Genomic DNA, 21,951 nt, shown 5'->3' on the forward strand with positions numbered 1-21,951 from the left:
TATTGTTTTCACTAGAAAGCGGATAAATTGTACGGCGTATAGTTTTTTTACTGTACGGGGAATAGAATAGATACTTTTTTGCTATCATTTTTTTTTTTGCTTTGGGGAGGGGAATACCTTTATCCGGTCGTGAAGCTACACAGTGAAACCAGTATCTAAAATATGAAGAGAATTCCAAGATCAGAAAATTCATCTCAGTTAACTGCAATTAAAACAATTTTACATGCGTTTTACGGTGTAGTGTGCTACATTTTGGACAAATTGTAAAAGAGTTATAGAAACTTGAGCAGAGCTATCTCAAAATATGGACATTTTAATGTTAAAGGATTCTTTATTTTAGTTTGACAGCCTCAGACGTACTAATTTTGACATTTTTCAAATGGATTAAAATTGAAATCACCACTTTCTCTTAAAACTTATGACCAATCGCAAATACAAACAAGTTTGAGTTTCTAAAAAGCAGTGGACTGCTTCGCTCTTCCCCAATTTAAGGTAATATGTGTGCATGTGGTTGTTGATTTAGTATTGGAAATGTGGTATTTTAAGATATTGATTGATATAAAATGAATATCTTAGACTTGGAATATCATTTTTAGCTCACCTGGCCCAAAGGGTCAAATGAGCTTTTCTCATCACTTGGCGTCCGTCGTCCGTCGTCCGTCGTCGTCGTCCGTCGGCGTCGTCCGTCGTCGTTAACTTTTACAAACATCTTCTCCTCTGAAACTACTAAGACAAATTTGACCAAACTTGGCCACAATCATCATTGGGGTATCTAGTTTAAAAAAATGTGTCCGGTGACCCAGCCAAACCAACCAAGATGGCCGCCATGGCTAAAAATAGAACATAGGGGTAAAATGTAGATTTTGGCTTATATCTCTGAAACCAAAGCATTTAGAGCAAATCTGACATGGGATAAAAATGTTTATCAGGTCAAGATCTATCTGCCCTGAAATTTTCAGATGAATCGAACAACCCGTTGTTGGGTTGCTGCCCCTGAATTGGTAATTTTAAGGAAATTTTGCCGTTTTTGGTTATTATCTTGAATTTTTGTAATCTTTTACGAAAATCTTCTTCTCTGAAACTACTAAGACAAATTTAACCAAACTTGTCCACAATCATTATTAGGGTATCTAGTTTAAAAAATATGTCCGATGACCCCGCCCGCGAACCAAGATGGCCGACATGGCTAAAAAATAGTACATAGGGTAAAATGCAGTTTTTTGCTCATATCTCTGAAACCAAAGCATTTAAAGCAAATCTGACATGGGGTAAAATTGTTTATCAGGTCAAGATCTATCTGCCGTGAAATTTTCAGATGAATCTGACAATCTGTTGTTGGGTTGCTGCCCCTGAATTGGTAATTTTAAGAAAATTTTGCAGCTTTTGGTTATTATCTTGAATATTATTATAGATAGAGATAAACTGTAAAGCGCAATAATGTACAGCAAAATAAGATCTACAAATAAGTCAACATGACCAAAATTGTCAATTGACCCTTTAAGGAGTTATTGCCCTTTATAGTCAATTTTTTACAATTTTCATAAATTTCCAAGTTCATTATAGATAGAGATAATTGTAAGCAGCAAGAATGTTCAGTAAAGTAAGATCTACAAACACATCACCATCACCAAAACACAATTTTGTCATGAATCCATCTGTGTCCTTTGTTTAATATGCACATATACCAAGGTGAGCGACACAGGCTCTTTAGAGCCTCTAGTTTGTATATATATTAAGATGAACTTTTCTGAAATTTTAAACTGGCTGTTCAGTGTTTAGTTGTCAATGTGTTTTTGCGGAGTGTGGTTTTCTAGTTCTTTCAGCTGGTCAATGCATTGCGATTTTGATTGCTAGTTCTGTATATAATTTATTTAGATATATATGAATGTTTAGGTATGTTAATAACATATAATTGTAAACAGCAATAAATATTTAGTTTCAGTGAAAATGATGTTGTCCTACTTTAAGAGTGTGCGTTATACACCCATGCTTTTAAAATTTTGTTCACTTTACTTGTTGAAAATTAAAACATTTACAAATAGACACGACTCTGGAGGTGTGCCTCTCTGGAGGTTTGCCTAGATTGGCAGAAGTTATAAAATACAGATAATGCATTTTTGTAAACATTGTATAGGAACATTGTTTAGCAAAACAAATCGTGCATATTGCAGATTAACAAAGCAAATAAACACGTATTAATAATTGATATTTCAATATTGAATTTTAGAGTGCAATTATATGCATAATAAAACGAACATGAATTAATGACAGTTGATCGGAACTGAAATACACATAGTTAATTTTATGCCATGTGATGACTTATCCTGAGACGAGAAAAGTCTGTAATTCTTTATCTCATTTAAGCTAATAGCTGTTGCTGTATCTCAGCCGCATCATAAAGCAACCAATCAGAATCTATATGTGATAAGTAATTATTTCAAGATGGCGTGTTTATCGACTGAAACTCATGAATAGCTCTGCACCGTGATGCGAAGCAAAAAACATTAAGCAGTGAATTGAGAAGGTATATGAAGGAAAATATGCAAGTAATACACTGTCCACATTAGGGACTATATTCGAAACTCAAAGGACAATGGTCTGGGATCACATAGTTTTAAAAATGATGATTGGTTTTATCGGACCAATGTGCTATTCATATGCACATACTACTGTTTATCTGTTAAAACTAAAGCTTTGGGCGATACAAAACCAGGAGTCAAGGGCGGATCCAGGATTTTTGAAAAGGGGGTCTTCATTTCATAAAATTAAAGTAATATAGGATATATAAAAAAAAAATCGACGTTTTTATGCTAAAGAATGACATATTTTCCAATCAAAAAGTGGGCGTACGACCTACCGGTATTTGTCCCCCCCCCCCCTGAATTCGCCTGTTGGAATAATGCACATATTTGGTGCTTATTAAGGGTCTATTAAGGATAGGCAGTCAAACTATTGTCTCAATCTATGGGAAGGGTTAAACGCTGAACAAACATATTTAATCCCGCCTCATTCTTTATTTTTTTTCCCAATTCAGAAGTCTGTTATTTGTAGGTTGTCCTTGGTTGCCGTCTGTCATATTTGTTTATTGTTAATTGTTTAAGCACAAATCTGACCGTTGGTTTTCTCTTTTAAATTTTGTATGAGCCGTTTAAAGCTTACTACATGGTATGAATTTTGCTCATTGTTGACGGTCGCACGTTGTTCTTTAGTTGTTTACAATCTCGTCGTGTGGTCACTGGTTGATAGTTTACTCATTGGCAATCATTACGCATCTTCTGATTTTAATATATCATGATTTGCCAGAAACACACGTCGTATCGTCTCATAGTTTAGAGCATATACTATCTACGAAAACCGTCAGACAAAATAATTGTATGCCAGTCATGTATTCTTCTTCTAGCCTATTCACATAAATGTAAAATGTTATTGTATTAAGCCATGTCACAAACATGTAGCCTGATTTCAGAACTGAAAACATGCCTGTAAAATATTATATTTAAGGATTTTAAATCATTTCTTAAAATGTAGGTGTCAGTTTTTAATTGTGATATTTTTGTCCAAATGTGTAAGTGTATTGCTAACGAGATAAGCATTTGTATGAAATTTATGTTCAAGGAAGTCAACATTTATACTCGTTTGTAAGTAATTATCAGGTTATAGGCTCGGGTAATGAATCAGAGATTGAATTGTTGCTGAGACACCAGGAACATATCAGAAGCCATTGATTTTCCGTAACGGTCAACAAAAATCTGAATGTGTCCATACAATTTTTGAAAAGAGAAACCCTTGAATCAAAGAAATTATGAACTTAAAAATCGTATGAGTTAGGCGATATCTACTCCATGAACAAGTGCTGCTTGAATTTGCTGCAGAAAATGGAAAGCTTCCAATGATTTATCTTCTTTATGCACATTCTCAAAACGTCCGGAAAGAATCGTTACCAAGAAACTCAAAACGTCCGGAAAGAATCGATTTTGTCGTTACCAAAGAAACTCAAAACGCCCGGAAAGAATCGACCTTAGTCGTTACCAAATAAAATATCTACTTCGAAGAGACATGTTTTTCAGAGTGAGACTTTATGGCAATGACATTTCTATTTTCGATTTTTAACCGCAAAGTATTCAAAAGATCGACACCCATAGAAATTATCAACCGTTGGAAAAAATATGATGATTATAGCAAGTGCTACCCATGAATAAGGAATATTAAAACTGGTCTCATCTATGAGCATAACTTGACCTATCCTTTTTGATTCGGAATTTTGGCATACTATTTGAGTCTATTTTTGTCTTTCGAACAGATATATTCCACTGAATATACATTTTTCTGAAATCACACCAAATTATCAAGCAATCCTGAAAATTAAGTACTAGTAAATGAAGTACTATAAAACAGTTGCGGAGGAGAATTAGTTATAATAAAGTTATTTGAAAGAGACTTATTACATATTTTTAGAGACACTATTTGTTTATAACTGTATTTTACTTTCATTTTGTGTCCCACTTAAGAAGAGTTTAGGAATAGCTCTATTATCATGATTATAGGCAGGTAAATAAACTGGTTATACTTCTTTTTTCAGACTTCACAGTTATGTTAATAGATATAAGAAGATGTGGTATGAGTGCCAATGAGACAACTCTCCATCCAAGTCAAAATTTATAAAAGTAAACCATTATAGGTCACAGTACGGTCTTCAACACGGAGCCTTGGCTCACACCGAACAGTAAGCTATAAAGGGCCCCAAAAAATTACTAGTGTAAAACCATTCAAACGGGAAAACCAACGGTCTAATCTATATAAAAAACGAGAAACGAGAAACACTTATGAACCACATCAACAAACGACAACTACTGAACATCAGATTCCTGACTTAGGACAGGTGCAAACAAATGCAGCGGGTTTAAACGTTTTAATGGTACCAAACCTTCACCCTTTTTCTGAAACAATAATGTAACATAACAACATAGAAAGACACACTATAAAATATCAACTGAAATAGCTTAACTTAATCAAAGGACATATTAACACCATTGAAACATGAATTCATTTTTTTTTTAATTTGACTGTAACGATCTTTTCTAATTTGGTATTTTTTGTTAGGCAGGACATGAATGTAATATTTGCCAATGCACATGAAGCAGTCAGAAATAATTAATTTTACTCGTCTTTATCTACGTGTATATAAATTCTAAAAGTACATACCGGAACAATTAACATTTATAAAAACAGATTGTTACATACCCTTCCACAGCACCTGAGTTTTGGTGGGTTTTTTTGCGGAATTGCTATTTTTAGTTTCTTTTGGCAGTGTTGTTATCTGTTTTCTACCATTTATACTTTGTGATTGCCCACCCACTAAGCATCTTATGCCCCATTTATACGTCCGAAAACGTCTTTGCCACATTCATGTCAAGGACAGAATTTTTAGAATTACTTTGTTCAAAGAGTGATTTTCAGAAGAAAAAAAATTGTCACATAACCTAGAACTGAACTGTATGATTAATAGGATAGATGATCATAGATAATAAAAATCAACTAACTTAATTCTGTTATATTCCTCAAACAAATCATGAAGCAGAGGTATTCTTCGTTTGAAATATACTTTGATTGATAGCTGGGCGGATACAAACATTGTTTTTATTTACACAGGAAGTAAATGTTACTATGCAGACATGCTTCCATGCAAAGAAGAAATAAACACCTTACCTGTTGTGTTCTTATTTTTACACCCCTAAGTAATCCATTATATATTTCTTTCATAATTCATAGAACTACATAACTATGCAGCTAATTAGCACAAAATTGTAATAACAGCCATAATATTCTATTTTATCTGGTCACAATCTTTTCCCTCCAAAATTATGTTATATACAGAACAAAGGACTGTCTACTAAATAATTAAAAATCCTGCAGCAGAATAAAGAAAATTATTCCCACATGTGTCCCAAATACGGAAACCCACCAGGGTTAGGAAACCAATTACGAAAAAGTTTCACAACACATTTTGGCATAATGTCTCTCTTGTGCTCCCTGGTCATGGCATGTGCTTTCATAACTAAATATCTATCATCATTCCACGTACCACGATAGAGAAGCATCTTTTGTAATGTTCCTTTTTCAAACTTGAGTTTCTTTGATGGGGTACATCTGACTGACTATAACACCACATTTGTCTGTTTTGTTCATCGGTAATGCATGGCTTACAAAAGCAATATCTGCATTCTACTTGGGACGGGTCTTGTATGACAAATCCAGCTTAATCATTGTCTTCATCTTATTCATTATTGCCTGTCTGAGTTTTTTGGCCATCTGTGGATTTTGTGCAGTCCCGCCTTTTTCATTAGTAACAGCAGTCATCAAGAACTTTAATTTTCCAATCATTATGCCCAAACACTTTTTTTATAGTTTTTAACTGAAGATCACTTAATTCCATTGTAACTTTCTTATCACTCATTTTTGGGATTATGTAGAATGTAAACAAACAAAATATTACTGACTTCAAAAATTATCTGGTCTGGATTTTATCACCAGGTTATGTGTACAGATAGAAAGTTGCTGACTCTGCAGGTGACCTCATGAAATTTGTACATTCTATGTAAACAAAATAAAATTTACGACAAAAAAGAGACGATTTTTCATTCCCAATTGTTAATTTTCCCTTTTTATTCGTCGATGTTCCTTTGGCTCCATCATACGGTGTTTATATATCCCAACTCGTTCGTTATGCCCGTATGTGTAGTGATGTCATAGATTTTAACGAACGTAATCAATGGTTCACTGGTAAATTATTAAGTCAGGGATTTCGTTACCATAAATTGCTTAAAACGTTTACCAAATTCTTTCATAGATTCACAGATTTGATTAGTAGATTTGGCTGTACATGTAGAAAACTTATTAAAAACGGATTTCACATCCTAAGTTTTACGGTAATATTGTACTAAAAGCGCGGAAATCACTTTGTGATCCGTTTAAACTCATCGAACCTTTAAACAAACTTATTAGTAAAGGTTATCTTACCAATGTTGTAATTAGATCTTTGAATATAGTTTACATTGGCACAAATATCGATTTTGTCATCAACAAATTAAAACATAACTAAATTTGTATTTTTTTCAAACGTTTAAATACACATCCACGTTCATTTTCTATATATATATTACTCTATCTATATATTACATTAAACATATTTATTAACAGGTTTACTCCTAACTATCCTACTGCCTGTCGATACTTTGATTTTGGCATTGCACAGGTCATGTCTTCTTTGACTGTCCATGACGTTAAAACACTAAATCCCTGGGATGTGTTTTAGTTGATTTTAGTCTCTGATGCATGAATTTTTTATTATTGATTGTTTATGGCTTTTAACTAGCTTTCAGTAATTGCGAGTACTCTCAAATCGTACTTTCGTGTTAATTTGACCTGTTGATATAATTTGTAATGTATTTTTGTTAATTAATGTTTACTTATTCAGTGTTTAGTATGACGATAAATTTTCACTTTTGTTCTCGTACTAGGAACAACAAAATTATTTATTTGGTAAACATTATTTCCGTACTTCATGTATACCTTACAACACAATTATTTTTATTTGCCTGTGTACGTTATTTTATATGGCGGCATTTTGTCCAAGGATATGGTTGTCTTTCTGATATTGTTTTACATCTAACCCCTTGTTTTATTAATTTTGTATTTACATTGTGTCATAGGTCAAATTTATTCGTTCAGTGTATGTTCACTTGTTTTTGTAAATATGTCTTTTGATTGAGTTAAGCCATTTTGATTGATATTTTATAGTGATGTTACACAATTGTTTCAGGTAGGGTGAAGGTTGGCGCCTATTAGAACGTTTCAACCCGCTGCATTTATTTGCACCTGTCCTAAGTAAGGAACCTGATGTTCAGTGGTTCTCGTTTGTTGATGTGGTTCATAAATGTTTCTCGTTTGTATATAGATTAAACCGTTGGTTTTCCTGTTTGAATGGTTTTACACTAGTCATTTTTGGGCCTTTTATATCTTGCTGTTCGGTGTAAGCCAAGGCTCCGTGTTGTATATAGAACACGCTGAAAATGAAAGTGTTCAATCAGTTGACAATGCCATAAATGATGAAATTGTTTCATATGATGACCTAGATGGCATCAACACCATGACAGATGCTAGACAAGGTTGGAGGGAAAATGCCAAAGACACCACAGTAACAGCATTAGGAGAAAAAACGCACAAAGCGATGGACTGTCAACATTGTACAAAGTCACAGGATAAAGTTGCTCAACGACACGAAAGACTTGGAACACAAAACATTTATGAACATTTGGAGAATGAACATGTGTCCTTTAAAGTTCATGCACATGATAGAAATTTGGCTGTAAATTAATTTGTGAGGTACACTCAATTTACTGTCAATCAGAATAACTTATGACATGCTGTCAAGGCTGTAAAGAAAGCAGTCACCAAGATTACAAACGGTACTAAACGTTCAGAAGGTGTAAGTTGGAATGAACAGCTAGGAGATAAAGTTGAAATACAGCAACTCACATTGACTGGGCTGTCCGTAACTGTGAGCAAAGTGCCCAAAAACTTAAGGAAAGTTTGGATAACATTGTTGAACATTATTGTAATAACCATGTAAATTGTCATCAAACATCAAGGTGCAAAGTTGATTCAAACTATGAGTCATCTAGGGTCGTACTTACAAATGGAAAAGTCAGAAAAATGTATAAATATCCTCATGATTACATTCTTGCTAAAGACACATTTTATGCTGAAAGTTTTAATAATGTTGTGAACATATTTCAAGACAAAAGAATTTGCTTTGGTGATGATCAATATAAATTGAGATCAAATGAGTATGCCATGGGAAAGTGAATGTGGACAGAGGCTATACATCAGTGAGGAAATCAAGAAATTCTAATGCACCAGCTACACAAAAAGGAAAGAAAGTTTACAAAAAACTAACTTATACTAAATTACAGGATAAACATTTGAAACTGCTTCATTTCTAGTTTCTTTTAAACGAAAATAATTACACCAATGTATTAAATTTACAAGTGTTAGCTTTTATCAACATGCTAATATTTCTAATCAACGTTGTATTTTTATTTCAACTACAATTAGTATTTACAGAGTTAATGTAGTTATTAGTTTTAGACCTGATTATAGTATCTACACAAAGGTAAATTCCTTATGTGTTTGTTTTCTGTTTTACCATGCTGACTTCTATGAATAATGGATAAGACATTTAGGCCCCTCCGATTTCCTTTTTGGCTTAATTGCTATCCAACTGGATTTCTATCTAGGTCAGCCACAGCTTTTAAAAATATAAAAAAATTAAACATACTGGTTTACTCTCAACAGATGAGTTTATAACGACTCGAGTTGCATTTCCTTTGCTGTGAAATGGCCTTTTATTAATGAAAATAAATGTCGATTGCAGTTTATGACGTTTTGATCAGTTGTTCGAAAAAGACACACTGCTCCGCATGCGGCATACGTGGTCTTCATCAATTAAGACTTGCCCTTTCAAAATGTGAAGGATTATTGGTAAATTCATTAACTGGTCCCTTATAAAATGATAAGAACGTTACTTCATTGGTTGGAAACGTAGATGCTTTATAAAAAATTACAGGGTTTGGATGGGGTTTACAGAGTAGAGAATAATGGACAAAAAGTGCAAAATAAAGGAGGAAAAAATAAAGAATAGAGACAAATAAGCGAAAAAAAAGAAAAAAAAAAGAACAATAGGGTTCTAAAATATAAGTAATTATAGAAAATAATGGGCATAATAAATAAAGAATAAGGAAAATGATCTAAAATTATATAATAAAGAAATGAATACCCCATCCAGACCCTTATTTAACATGTAATACGCATTCTTAAACGAAGAATTCAATATAAGAACTGGATGGAACGATTTATATGTGTCTCGTTTAATCAAGGAGCCACTGCACTGAACTCCTCTGTTGAACATCTCTTAATATAACTGATTTACTCTAACCATTCATAGTTGAGTAACAATGAGACTTGAGTATCGTATCCGTATAATAACTAACCGACGTGACTGTATTTATACATCCCACTTTCCCTTTTGAGCGTTGGTTTTTCTGTCTTATGGGAGTAGTCCTGGGATGGAGATGAAAAATTTAGATGGAAATAAACGTTGTTTAAAGCCCTGGATATTCAATGACAGTTATCCTATGATCCATATCATTCAGCAATTGCATGTGTATATTAGGTGTAATACCACCATTGATTTTCCCCTATTAGTCTTTGTTAAATTTGCACTTTTCAAAAAATTGTAGAGAATTTATCTTTATTTCAAATGAAGAAATACTTGGCATGAGTAAAGTTTTATCCTGTCCAGTACTATAGAAAAAATTTCACATAACATTTCATTGCATATAAGAAAATAATCATCACTGGAAGTTAACCAATCAAATTTTCCCCTTTTTTAACCTGTGTACAAGCTTTAATAACCATGTAACCTCAAGTTTCCAAAATACTCTATAGAAACCCCAAATAAAAAAATAATGGTGCTTTGAAATACCAAAGATATATGTTTATGACCCAGAAATGTTTTACTGTAATGAAATGAAGGATCAATTACCTACAACTGTCAAATTCAAGGGAATATTTTTTTGATTTATTTTCGTATGCAACCGGATGTGACGTACTATGATTTGGTGGTATTACACCTACTAACTATAGTTGTAAAGGGATGTATATGTTTTAATCCAGTACTAGTAAATAATTTTGAAATAAATAGTTTGACTCGTGACACAGAAATACACAGTTATGCATATTATTATTTAAAGATATAACGTCTGCTCTTTAATTGATATGATAGTCTGAAAATGATTAAAAAATCACAGGGGTGATTCTCCAAAACTACATATATATCTTTGGTACTTGTCATTTAATTTCAAAGTACTTGACATTTTCTATGACACAATGATACAACAAATACTCGTACATGTGCAATCTTGTATATGTAGGTAAATTAAGAGTTAACTGTACAATATTTTAGGCTTCGTATACGTACAATAGGTTATACTGTCGCAAATTGAGTTTACTAGCTTTACATATGTAAAGCTTGAAATACAATACAGTTTATCACGAGTTGGTTGACCGTTATGTTTCACAGATGACAACAGATATGTTCCAATTGTCGTAACTATAATCCCGTCCCCTTTTTCCCGAATGTGCCCTACCGAATTAGACGTATCAGCGGATTTGTACTAACATGAGCAACACGACGGGTGCTTCATGTTGAGTAGGATATGCTTAAGCTTCCGGAGCACCTGAGATCACCCCTAGTTTTTGGTGGGGTTCATGTTACTCAGTCTTTAATTTTCTATGTTGTGTTTTGTCTGCTGTTGTTTGTCTGCTGTTGTTTGTCTGTTTGTCTTTTCCTTTTTAGCGGTTGCTTTGTCAGTTTATTTTCGACTTATGAGTTTGAATGTCCCTATTGTATCTTTCGCCTCTCTTTTATTTCCATTTTAATACAAAATAATCAAAATGTTTGTTTTTTTAATTACAGTTGGGATAATTCAATACCTCTCTTAAAGTCTGACAAGAATTGTAAGTAGAACTGTTCTATACAGGCAACAGTAGTATGCCGCTGTTCAATAGTCATAAATCGACTAAGCGAAAACAAATCCGGGCCACAAACCAAAACCGAGGGAAACACATCAACCTTAAGAGGGAAACAACGGAACAACAGAAACACCGAACTGCTACAAAAACAAACGCCAACACACACAGAAACAGACCATCCGACAACAACTGCCACACTCCCGAGCTGGCACAGACATTTCAAGAAAAAATGGTGGGCCGAACCACGTTGAAAACACCGGTTCTCGTCCGTTCACCGAAGTTAAGCAACGTCTACCAGTCCGTAGAACAGTTTTCCTGGCATCGTTAGAACAGTTTTGGACAGAATATATTTTCATTGAACACTTTTTGACAATTCTAAATTAGAATATGTTTTGACAGTTCAAACCTAGAACAGATTCTGACAAGTCTACACTAGAACAGTTTTCGACAGTTCTATTCTAGAACAAATCTTGCCAAATCTATTTATAGAACAGTTTTGGACTGCTCTATCTATTCATATAATAATTATATCAAATTGTCATCAATACTAAATCCTATGAAATTCTGTTCTTGTCTTTTGCACTTCAACATCGCAACTTCATAGACACACTTCGTCATCAAAATTAACACCAGACGTTTTTAGACTTTGCGCATTCTTCAAATTGAATTGAGTTTTGTCTGAAAGGAGATTTTCATGTAAAAAACGTGACTATTTTGCTCCGTACTGAAGAAATCACATACCAAAAAATTCCGAAATTTAAAATGGCGGTTTGGCTTTGTTACAGACCGGTAAACCGTGGATTTTACCTCCTCAAAATATATATTGATCAATACAAATCTTCGTTACAAACGAATTACATTAGAATATGTTTTAAAAATAATTTCATAATTTGAAACTACTACTAAAAAGTGAAATAACAAAAATACCTAACTCCAAAGAAAATTCCAAAACGGAAAGCCGTTTGTCAAATGGCAAAATCAAAAGCTCAAACTCACCACGAATGGAAAACAACAAGCCAGGTTTTTATAGTGTTGTTGTTATTTAGTTTACCCTTGTATTTATACTTTATAGGGGTTTGTCTTCTGGTCTCCTTTATTTTTCCATGGCGTTTTTGATTGATGAGTTTGAATTTCCCTTTCATATCTTTCACCGCTCTTGAACTGCATTTTTTACTATAATGTATGTACTTCAACTACAAATTTTTGTTTATTGGCGTCTTTGTTTGATTAGTGATGTATGTTTATTAAATTGTTTTTAAGTCAGTTGATTTGTATGTCTATGATGTATCTATACACAGTTTTGGCTGCTGGATCCGAATTACAGGACCTACCTATTGTATTTATTTCTAATTGGTTCTCGTCCTGAACATGCATGAAATATTTGCGACTGGACGTTAAGCAACCAACAATCAATCAACAATCTTTTGGTTGCTCATCAAATTTTGTCAATTTAACGGAACGATAAACAACCGTCATTCAAATGGGAGGTTTTGCTAGCTATAAAACCACTATTTTCGTCGCATTCGTTTCGTTGGTTGATATAATCGAACTTTTGATTTCTTTGGGGTTTATGGACTTCTCCCTTTTTGAATTTATCTTGGAGTTCGGTAATTTTGTAAATACTTTTTTTAGGTGAGAGAAACAATGGAAAAATCGTTTGTTTAAGGGGCAAAAGCGACGATTTATGACAACATAAGTTGTGATTTTCTTGGTGTCAAGCATTAACAAGAACGTAATACTGAATAATCAAATATTATTAGCAAGTCATTTTGGTTCAATTTTATAAACAAATAGCCCCAAAAATTCGCTAATACAATATTGACTAGCCAGATAATATTTCAACCTCCTTTAGACTTAGACCTTTGACCTGAGTGGGAGGCGATGGCGGAAGTGCTCATCAAGTTCAGTTATTGAATTGAATGACAGCTGAAAAAGAAGTACTAGTAAACTAAGGACGAACAGGATGACTGATTTCGTTTACTGTTTTGACTCACCAAAAAAAAAAACAACAAAATCATTATGATACTCTTCCGGAGCACCCGATATCACCCTGTGATCTTCGTGGGTTCGTGTTGCTCAGTATTTAGTTTTTTATGAAGTGTTTTGTAGACTGCTGTTTGTTTTGTAGACTACTGTTTGTTTTGTAGACTACTGTTTGTTTTGTAGACTGCTGTTTGTTTTACAGACTACTGTTTGTTTTGTAGACTAATGTTTGTTTTGTAGACTGCTGTTTGTTTTGTAGACTACTGTTTGTTTTGTAGACTGCTGTTTGTTTTGTAGACTACTGTCTGTTTTATAGACTGCTGTTTGTTTTGTAGACTGCTGTTTGTTTTGTAGACTACTGTTTGTTTTGTAGACTGCTGTTTGTTTTATAGACTACTGTTTGTTTTGTAGACTACTGTCTGTTTTATAGACTGCTGTTTGTTTTGTAGACTGCTGTTTGTTTTGTAGACTACTGTTTGTTTTGTAGACTACTGTTTGTTTTGTAGACTGCTGTTTGTTTTACAGACTACTGTTTGTTTTGTAGACTAATGTTTGTTTTGTAGACTGCTGTTTGTTTTGTAGACTGCTGTTTGTTTTGTAGACTGCTGTTTGTTTTGTAGACTACTGTTTGTTTTGTAGACTACTGTTTGTTTTGTAGACTGCTGATTGTTTTGTAGACTGCTATTTGTTTTGTAGACTGCTGTTTGTTTTGTCGTATTTGCCAAGATTTTTGTTGATCTCTCTTCGACTTGAGTTTTAATTCTCCTTTTGGTATCTGCCACTTTTGTTTTTATACAGGTTATAGATAGGACGAGGTTTATTTTTATGTCGGCGCCGTTGCCGGAGGGGCATTAAGTGTTACCCTTGTCCGTCCATACGTACGTCCCAAAATTGGTTTCCGTTCTCTAACTTTAGTTTACCTTTTTGGTGGCGTTACTTTTACCGTTCTTGAGTTATTCCCATTTATAACGTTATATGCAAGCGGGGCATCATCTGTGTCCAATGGGCACATTCTCCATTTATTTCTTTGCGTCTCAACAGAAAAATCGTCATTATACAATTATTTGCACCGGGGAAACATGTCTAATGATAATTTACAGAGGCCACTCCGTATGGTGAACTAGATGGCGTTCTGATCCCAAAAATGTTGATACTTTTTACAGTTTCGTGCAATGTCTTTTCCTGTAGGACTTTTATAGTCATACATTCTAGTACGTAATAAATGAAATTTGAGAGTAAAACTAAATTCGATGGACAAGACCTTGGCAGAAAATGCCCCTGTAATTGATCATAAACCATGATACCTGCGTGAGGTGTCGAAAACAACTTTTTAACGAACCAAATTTGGACTTTGGTATCTCCACCTTTGTATTAAATGTTTAATTATTTTATGTTCTTTTAATAAATTAAACTACAGCCTGGAAACGTATGTCTCCATCTGTCCTAAAATAAACATTTTGACAACACTATAAAAAGAAGATTTTAAATGTTAAATTTAAATGACCTGGTATCACTAACATTAATTAACTGTTTAATTAGCATATTTACATTTATTATATATGTATTAAATAAATTACAAGTCACAATTGTTTTATTCTATTTAAGAGGACGCATGTTCTTGAAGTATGTGTTCTAGATATTCATGTGTCAAGTTATGTCTCGTGATCATACCCATAAGCTGAAATAAAGAAAGACATATTTATTATCTATTTACACCAAGATGTCGTTAAATGAAATTGAATACCCTGTATATATCATGCTTTTCAATAACATATGGTCAAATCGCTGAAAGACCCTCCTCCTAAATTACTGAAAACTATTATTCTGCATTGACAATGATATCTTGGTGTAAATTAGATACACCCATTCGGACTAACGCAATCAAAGTGTATCTAATACTTTAAGTTATATGAAGTACACACAATATAGGTAATGTTATATCTGATATATATTTATTGGTAACAAGTTCTCTTCAATGACAGTAGCTGCTCTGTTTTATTTCAGTCTGTATGTATTATGGAACACAAGCCTTAAGCAATACTTTAATGCAAATTGTTCTATGTTATGCATTACATACATAAACTTTAGAGTAGCAAGGATCCCTAAAGAAATAAAGTGCAACATGAAAAAAAAAAAATAGCTTGACAGTTGCACTGAGGAAGGCAATGTTTGATAGAAACCGCCAACTTATTTGTCAGTTTGCGCTTACTTTCCTTGCAGATTCATGTCATTATGTGTGTAATGTATAATTTAAAACAATATGCAATAATGCATTGCTTCAGACTCATATTCCATGATTCATATGATACGTTACATTTACTTTCATGTATTATCGCTATTTTGTGTATTTTTCCTTTGATCTTTTTTTGTGATAATTTTTCTTATCATGCTTCGCGCTTGAGATAGAAATTTATCGTCAGAAACTAAGACGCACCTTCGATGAGATTGTAGCTGAGAAACACCCTCTCGTTTGAAAAAATCATCAATAATCTGTTAATATCCGTTTATAATACTCCATATTCAATTGTTATCAAAGTAAAGCTCGTTTACTCATACGAGTAAAGTATATTTGTGGTGTTTTTTGTTTTCAAATTAAACATATTTTATTTATTCAAAGTAAAATGGATTTGACACAAGTAAAATATACTTATGAAGTCCGCTCTGAATTACAATTTATAATAATACAATGTTAATATGAGCAACCAATATTTCAAAATATACAATACATTACGAGTCTAGCTATGACAAAATGACAAGAATAATAACTGGAAATTGGTAATGATATTGATGTGAAAGTACAGTAAATACACTATTCGGTATCTTAAACTCATCATAGATACCAGGATTAATTTTTAATACGCCATACGCGCATTTCGTTTACAAAAGACTCATTAGTGACGCTTGCATTAAAAAATTTTAAAAGTTCAAATAAAGTACGAAGTTGAAGAGCATTGAGGGACCCAAAATTCCGAAATTTATATGATAAGAAATGATTAATTCGAAGACATATTTAAATATCTGGAGGTTTGTTCAAACGAGAGGTTCGAATTACCAGATGTCAGTAACTTAACATTCAATATGAGGTAATCAGGGAGCCATCTAAGATGGTTCATCAGAATTTTTCTCGGGTCTTTACATAAAAAGGACAGTCGAAAATAAAGGGGCGTACAGTCTCAATACTGCACCCACAAAGACAAGATGGGTTAGTAATTATATTGACTTTGAATTAGTCATGATTCAAGAAACGTGTGTTGTTTTTAAGTGTCAGTGAATGTGTAATATTTGGTACTACTATACATTAGAGGCAACAGTAGTACAGGTGCTCAAAACTCATAAATCCCTTACGAATATACAAAGCAAGTAGAAAAGCGTAGAGGGAATTGCACAAACGGAGCGAGAACGGCTGCATTGACATTCCCTGACCGCGAAAATATGTTTCTCGTGAGTTGAGTCAGGCACATCATATCAGTCAACCAATACTTATGAAGTGATGATTTCAGTCGTTTCCCTTTAAACGTGCATTCACCCTCTGAACGGAATACAAATAAATAATCGTTGACTACTTTAGTAGCCATTAGAAATCAATACGCATTGACCTTTACAAAAACAGTGATGATTTCAGTCGTTTCCTCTTTAAACGTGCATGCACCCTCTGAACGGAATACAAATAAATAATCGTTAACTACTTAATAGCCATTAGAAATCAATACGCGTTGACCTTTACAAAAACGATATTTTATAAAATGTATGAAAACTGAGGTTAACAGTCAAAATGTCGCGAATAGGACACAATCGGCAAAAATGCAGAACAGACGACTACTAGTTATCTGGTTTCTTAAGATCTAAGACCGCGAAAAAATGTCGCTAATATGTTGAAACACAGACACATTGTATCAGCCAATCTGTAAGTAAAGGCAACAGAAGTATACTGCTGTTCAAAAGTCATAAATCGATTAAGCGAAAACAAATCACAGCCACAAACCAAAACCGAGGGAAACACATCAACTATAAGAGGAAAACAACGGAACAACAGAAACACTGAACTGCTACAAAAATCAAACGCCAACAAACATAGAAAAGGACTATTTGATAATAACTGCCATATTCCTGACTTGGTAAAATTTTGTTAAACTTAAGTAAACCGTATATCTTATATAGTGTCGATATTAGTCGCTCTTACTCATAACTCTGTTGGATCTGTTTCTTAAGTAAACCGTAAATCTTATATAGTGTCGATATTAGTCGCTCTTTCTCATAACTCTGTTGGATCTGTTTTTGTGTAAGGAGCTCACTATTGTTAATGAACTTCGTATATTATAAGAATGCACGACCGTAACGTATTTATTCAGATATGTAAACGCCATACGCTGGTCAGAGATATGTTTGAATTAATGTATGATTACTACAGCAATAATTGTTTATTAGAGTAACACCATAACCTAATGTGTCTGGAAGAGCCTGTCAACAAAATAAAAGATAATTAGAGGCCCCCAAGAGCCAGTGTTGCTCACCTGATTCTACTTTGGGTTTGGAAATCATGTAAAAATAGATTAAAATCATAACAGATACCATTATAATGATTGAGGCCAATTTTGGTTTAATGTTGGCCCCGTAATTTAACCAAAAGCAGAAGACTTTTGTAAAGTTCACAGAAATTACCAATTAATTCATTGAGATTGTAGAAAATGACTTTATAAGGACAATGACAAATCAGCTACAAAGTAACAACACTTGGTCAGCATCTCAAAAGAAACATGCATACCACGTCTGGTTTCAATCCATTAAGCGGTTTTCTAGAAGAAGACATTTGTATATTTTTCCCATAGGGTCCTTTGTTAAACTAAGTCCCCCGTTGGTAGCCATATTGGTTGATGGATCGGCTTCAAAGTAACAACACTTGGTCAGCACCTCATGAGGAACATTCATGCCATGTTTGGTTTCATTCCATTCAGTGGTTCTTCAAAAGAAGACTTCTGTATGTATTTCACATAGGGTCCTTTGTTAAACTAAGTTTCCCGATGGCTCCCATCTTGGATGATTGATTGGCTACAAAGTTACAATACTTGGCCAGCACCTCAATAGGAACATTAATGCCATGTTTGATTTCATTCAATTCAGTGGTTCTCTAAATGAAAACATTTGTATGTATTTTACCTAGCGTCCTATGTTAAACTAAGTCCCCGCTGGCGGCCATCTTGGATAATTGATCGCCTACAAAGTTACAACACTTGGTCAGTTCCTCATAAGGAACATGCATGCCATGTTTGGTTTCGTTCCATTTAGTGGTTCTCTAAAAAAAGACATTTGTATGTATTTCCCATAGGGTCCTATGTTAAACTAAGCCCCTTCTGGTGGCCATCTTGGATGATGGATCGGCTTCAAAGTAACAACACTTAGTCAGCACCTCATAAAAAACATTCATGCCATGTTTGGTTTTATTCTATTCAGTGGTTCTCTAGAAGTTTAAAATGTAACAAGTTAACGACGGACGACGGACGACGGACGACGGTCGCCAAGTGATGAGAAAAGCTCACTTGGCCCTTCGGGCCAGGTGAGCTAAAAATATGGTTTATACTTTGTGAACAACAGATTCTGATTTTCATATAATATTAGTATTTTGAAAATGGCGGAAGACTATGGTCAACTACGCATAATAACACGCAATCATACCAAACATTGAAGATTTTGGGCAATGTTTTCAGGTGGTATCGTTCAATTGTGGTTATTGTGCTATGGAAAATCTTTATAATCAAAGGCCCATAATTCTCGCAAAAAAGGATCAAAGCTAAATACTGATAAATTATGGTCAACAAAATAGGATGCAAAATAAGCACACCTATATTTAAAGCTGTCTGGCATACGGTCTAAGAAAGAGCGTTAACAAGGTGCCTGTACCCTACAGATGCACAAAAGGTCAAACACCCATAACTCTCGCGCAAACATTGATAAATCTAAATGGCGGTATAGTATTGCCAACTACACATGATGACAAACAATCATATTAAGTATAAAAGTTGATGGGGAAATAGTTTCAAAGGAGCATCATTCACAAGGTGTCATTATTCTACAATAGACTAACAATGGCGAAAGTATTATTACTCTCAAAAAGTGTGTTCAAGCGATCACAAACAATATTATTAAGGATGTTCGCTACTCTGTTTCAAAATAACAAGCTTTTTAAAATACTGTTATAAATTGATAGTATATTAATAAAAGAACTAAAAAAGTAGAAAAAAATGAAGGGTCCGTGTGCTTGTTTTTGAGATATAAGCCCTTGAAAATTTGGCGGGAAATGATTCTCTCTTTGATTTTTTATACATTTAACATTAGCACTTTTTTTCTTTCAAAAACGATAAAAAAATAACAAGGATTTTATAAGATTTTCAAAGATGACATTTTAAACTATGTGTAATCAAATTAATGGCACTACATGGAAAAAGCCAGAGGATTCCAAATATCTGTCAAAAAATCAAAAACAAAGGAAGCGAACATCCTTAAGTATTAAAGATTTCCGCCAAGGTCTCCGAGGAGAAATGTGTTATGGACGGACGAAGACTTCCAGTATTGTTATATCCTCTGCTCTGGGCGGCGAGGAACAAACATTAATAAAACATGAAAATTTGCTATTAAAGTGTAGACAATTTTTTATTGGCGTTTAATTCTAGTAACTACTGATAATATATGTGATGCAAAATCTGAACACTAGCAAAGTTTGTAAAGTTTAAACATATTTTGTCTCCGATCCAGTTGCCAGGCTCTCCCCCAACATAACAGGTTAAGGTGTCACTTATTGACTTTAGGACAACAACTGATAAGGTTCATTTCTCAATAAATCAAGTAATACAACACTGTCAAAAATAATTAATTTATCATTAAGTATAGACTGTCTTAATAAAGGATTACTTAAGATTTCCATTTACAACGTGCATCAACATCTTGGGTGAAATGTGTCCGGGTTTTATCACTAGACAAAATATGATTAGAACAAAAAAAAAATGTTAACGAATTTCAAGTCTCCCACCTCTATATTGTAATTATTAGTCGCAAAAAAGAGAAAAAATAAAAATTTTATAATCATTATCATTTTGTTTTAGAAAAAAATTTAATAATAAATATATTATTCCAACTCATTTTTTTCGCTATTATATGAATAAAAAAAAAGCGTTTAACTTTCATGTCTGAAACGGAAGCTAAGACGACAGTCTACATAAATTAAGTTTTTTCCTAAAGGTGCTATGCTCATAACCAATTTGTTCGACATTATTATTGTGAAATATTTCCAATGCCACAAAAGTCAGCGCATCAGTTCCTTAATTGATGATATGAAATTGTACGCACAAGCACATACGTCATTTAAGTTATTTAAGGAATGACTGTAATATTTTTTCTGTCTATGAAGAAATAACATAAACAATGAGGTGCACACTGAATAGCGGGTTATTTAAAAGTGTGCACCACATTGTTTATGTTATTTCAAATAGACAGAAAAAATATTACAGTCATTTCTTATAATTTAATTCTTAAAAGGAGTAAATCATGATAAAAACGTTGATGACGTCGCGGTCACATGACAAAATTATGTCTATGAGCTGATAGACAAAACACTTTCAGCCAATCAGAAGACGTGTTACATCCAAAATTAAATTAAATTTTTTCTTTCAATTAGATTATGATAAAAATAGAAGTATTGTATTTGAAGATTTGCGGAAAACAATTTTTGATTTGTTAACCGCAAATATCCGTTTACCCGCTTAGCTGACGATTCAGCAGTAAAGTCGCAAATTGATGCAAGCAAATCTTAAAAAGTAATATAAAAAAAAGACAAAATAATGTAGAAGTAGAAGAAAAAATAAGTTGATATTCTATTTTTTTGGGAAAACGTTAATTGTTTTCTAACTAGGTATAGCATATACTTTACATATCTGCAACCAGATCCATGAAATATAACTCAGATTTTTCTATTGAAATTGAAATTTGATAAAGAGTAAATATATATTTAGTTAAAAGCAGGAAATGTACAGTGAAAAAAGATACATATTCTGAAAATTAATATGCTGTTTTCATCTTTAGTACAATAGATGAAGCGACATTGGAGAAATTTGATATATAACTATTGAATAAGAACCTGTAGATCATTGAAAAATAAGATAATTAGGAAGTAGATATAATTATAACAATACTGGCAGACAATGGCATGGCATTATGCATAACTCTTCCCCTAATGTAAGCTTGGTATAATGGCCTATAACTGCTTACTACCACTTCATTTAAACTCTCGTGAATAAATATCTCATTTGCAATTATACCACATCTCCTCATTTTTATATTGCCTACCGCGAAAAGCAGTTCTTAGGTTAGACAGCATCTAAAATTATA

General features: G+C 33.3%; 1 protein-coding gene across 1 annotated transcript in view; it reads right to left on the reverse strand.

Annotated features, from left to right (window-relative positions):
• Positions 1-15,091: 15,091 nt before the first annotated feature.
• LOC127719263 (H(+)/Cl(-) exchange transporter 6-like) overlaps positions 15,092-21,951 on the reverse strand; it is a 91,341-nt gene continuing 84,481 nt past the window's right edge. The window contains exon 24 of the mRNA XM_052225279.1: positions 15,092-15,253. Within this exon, the coding sequence (XP_052081239.1) occupies positions 15,176-15,253 (78 nt within the window). The 3' untranslated portion in view covers positions 15,092-15,175. The remainder of the gene's footprint in view (positions 15,254-21,951) is intronic.

The sequence above is a fragment of the Mytilus californianus genome, unplaced genomic scaffold (assembly GCF_021869535.1).
Source record: "Mytilus californianus isolate M0D057914Y unplaced genomic scaffold, xbMytCali1.0.p SCAF_11, whole genome shotgun sequence".
NCBI lineage: Eukaryota > Metazoa > Mollusca > Bivalvia > Mytilida > Mytilidae > Mytilus > Mytilus californianus.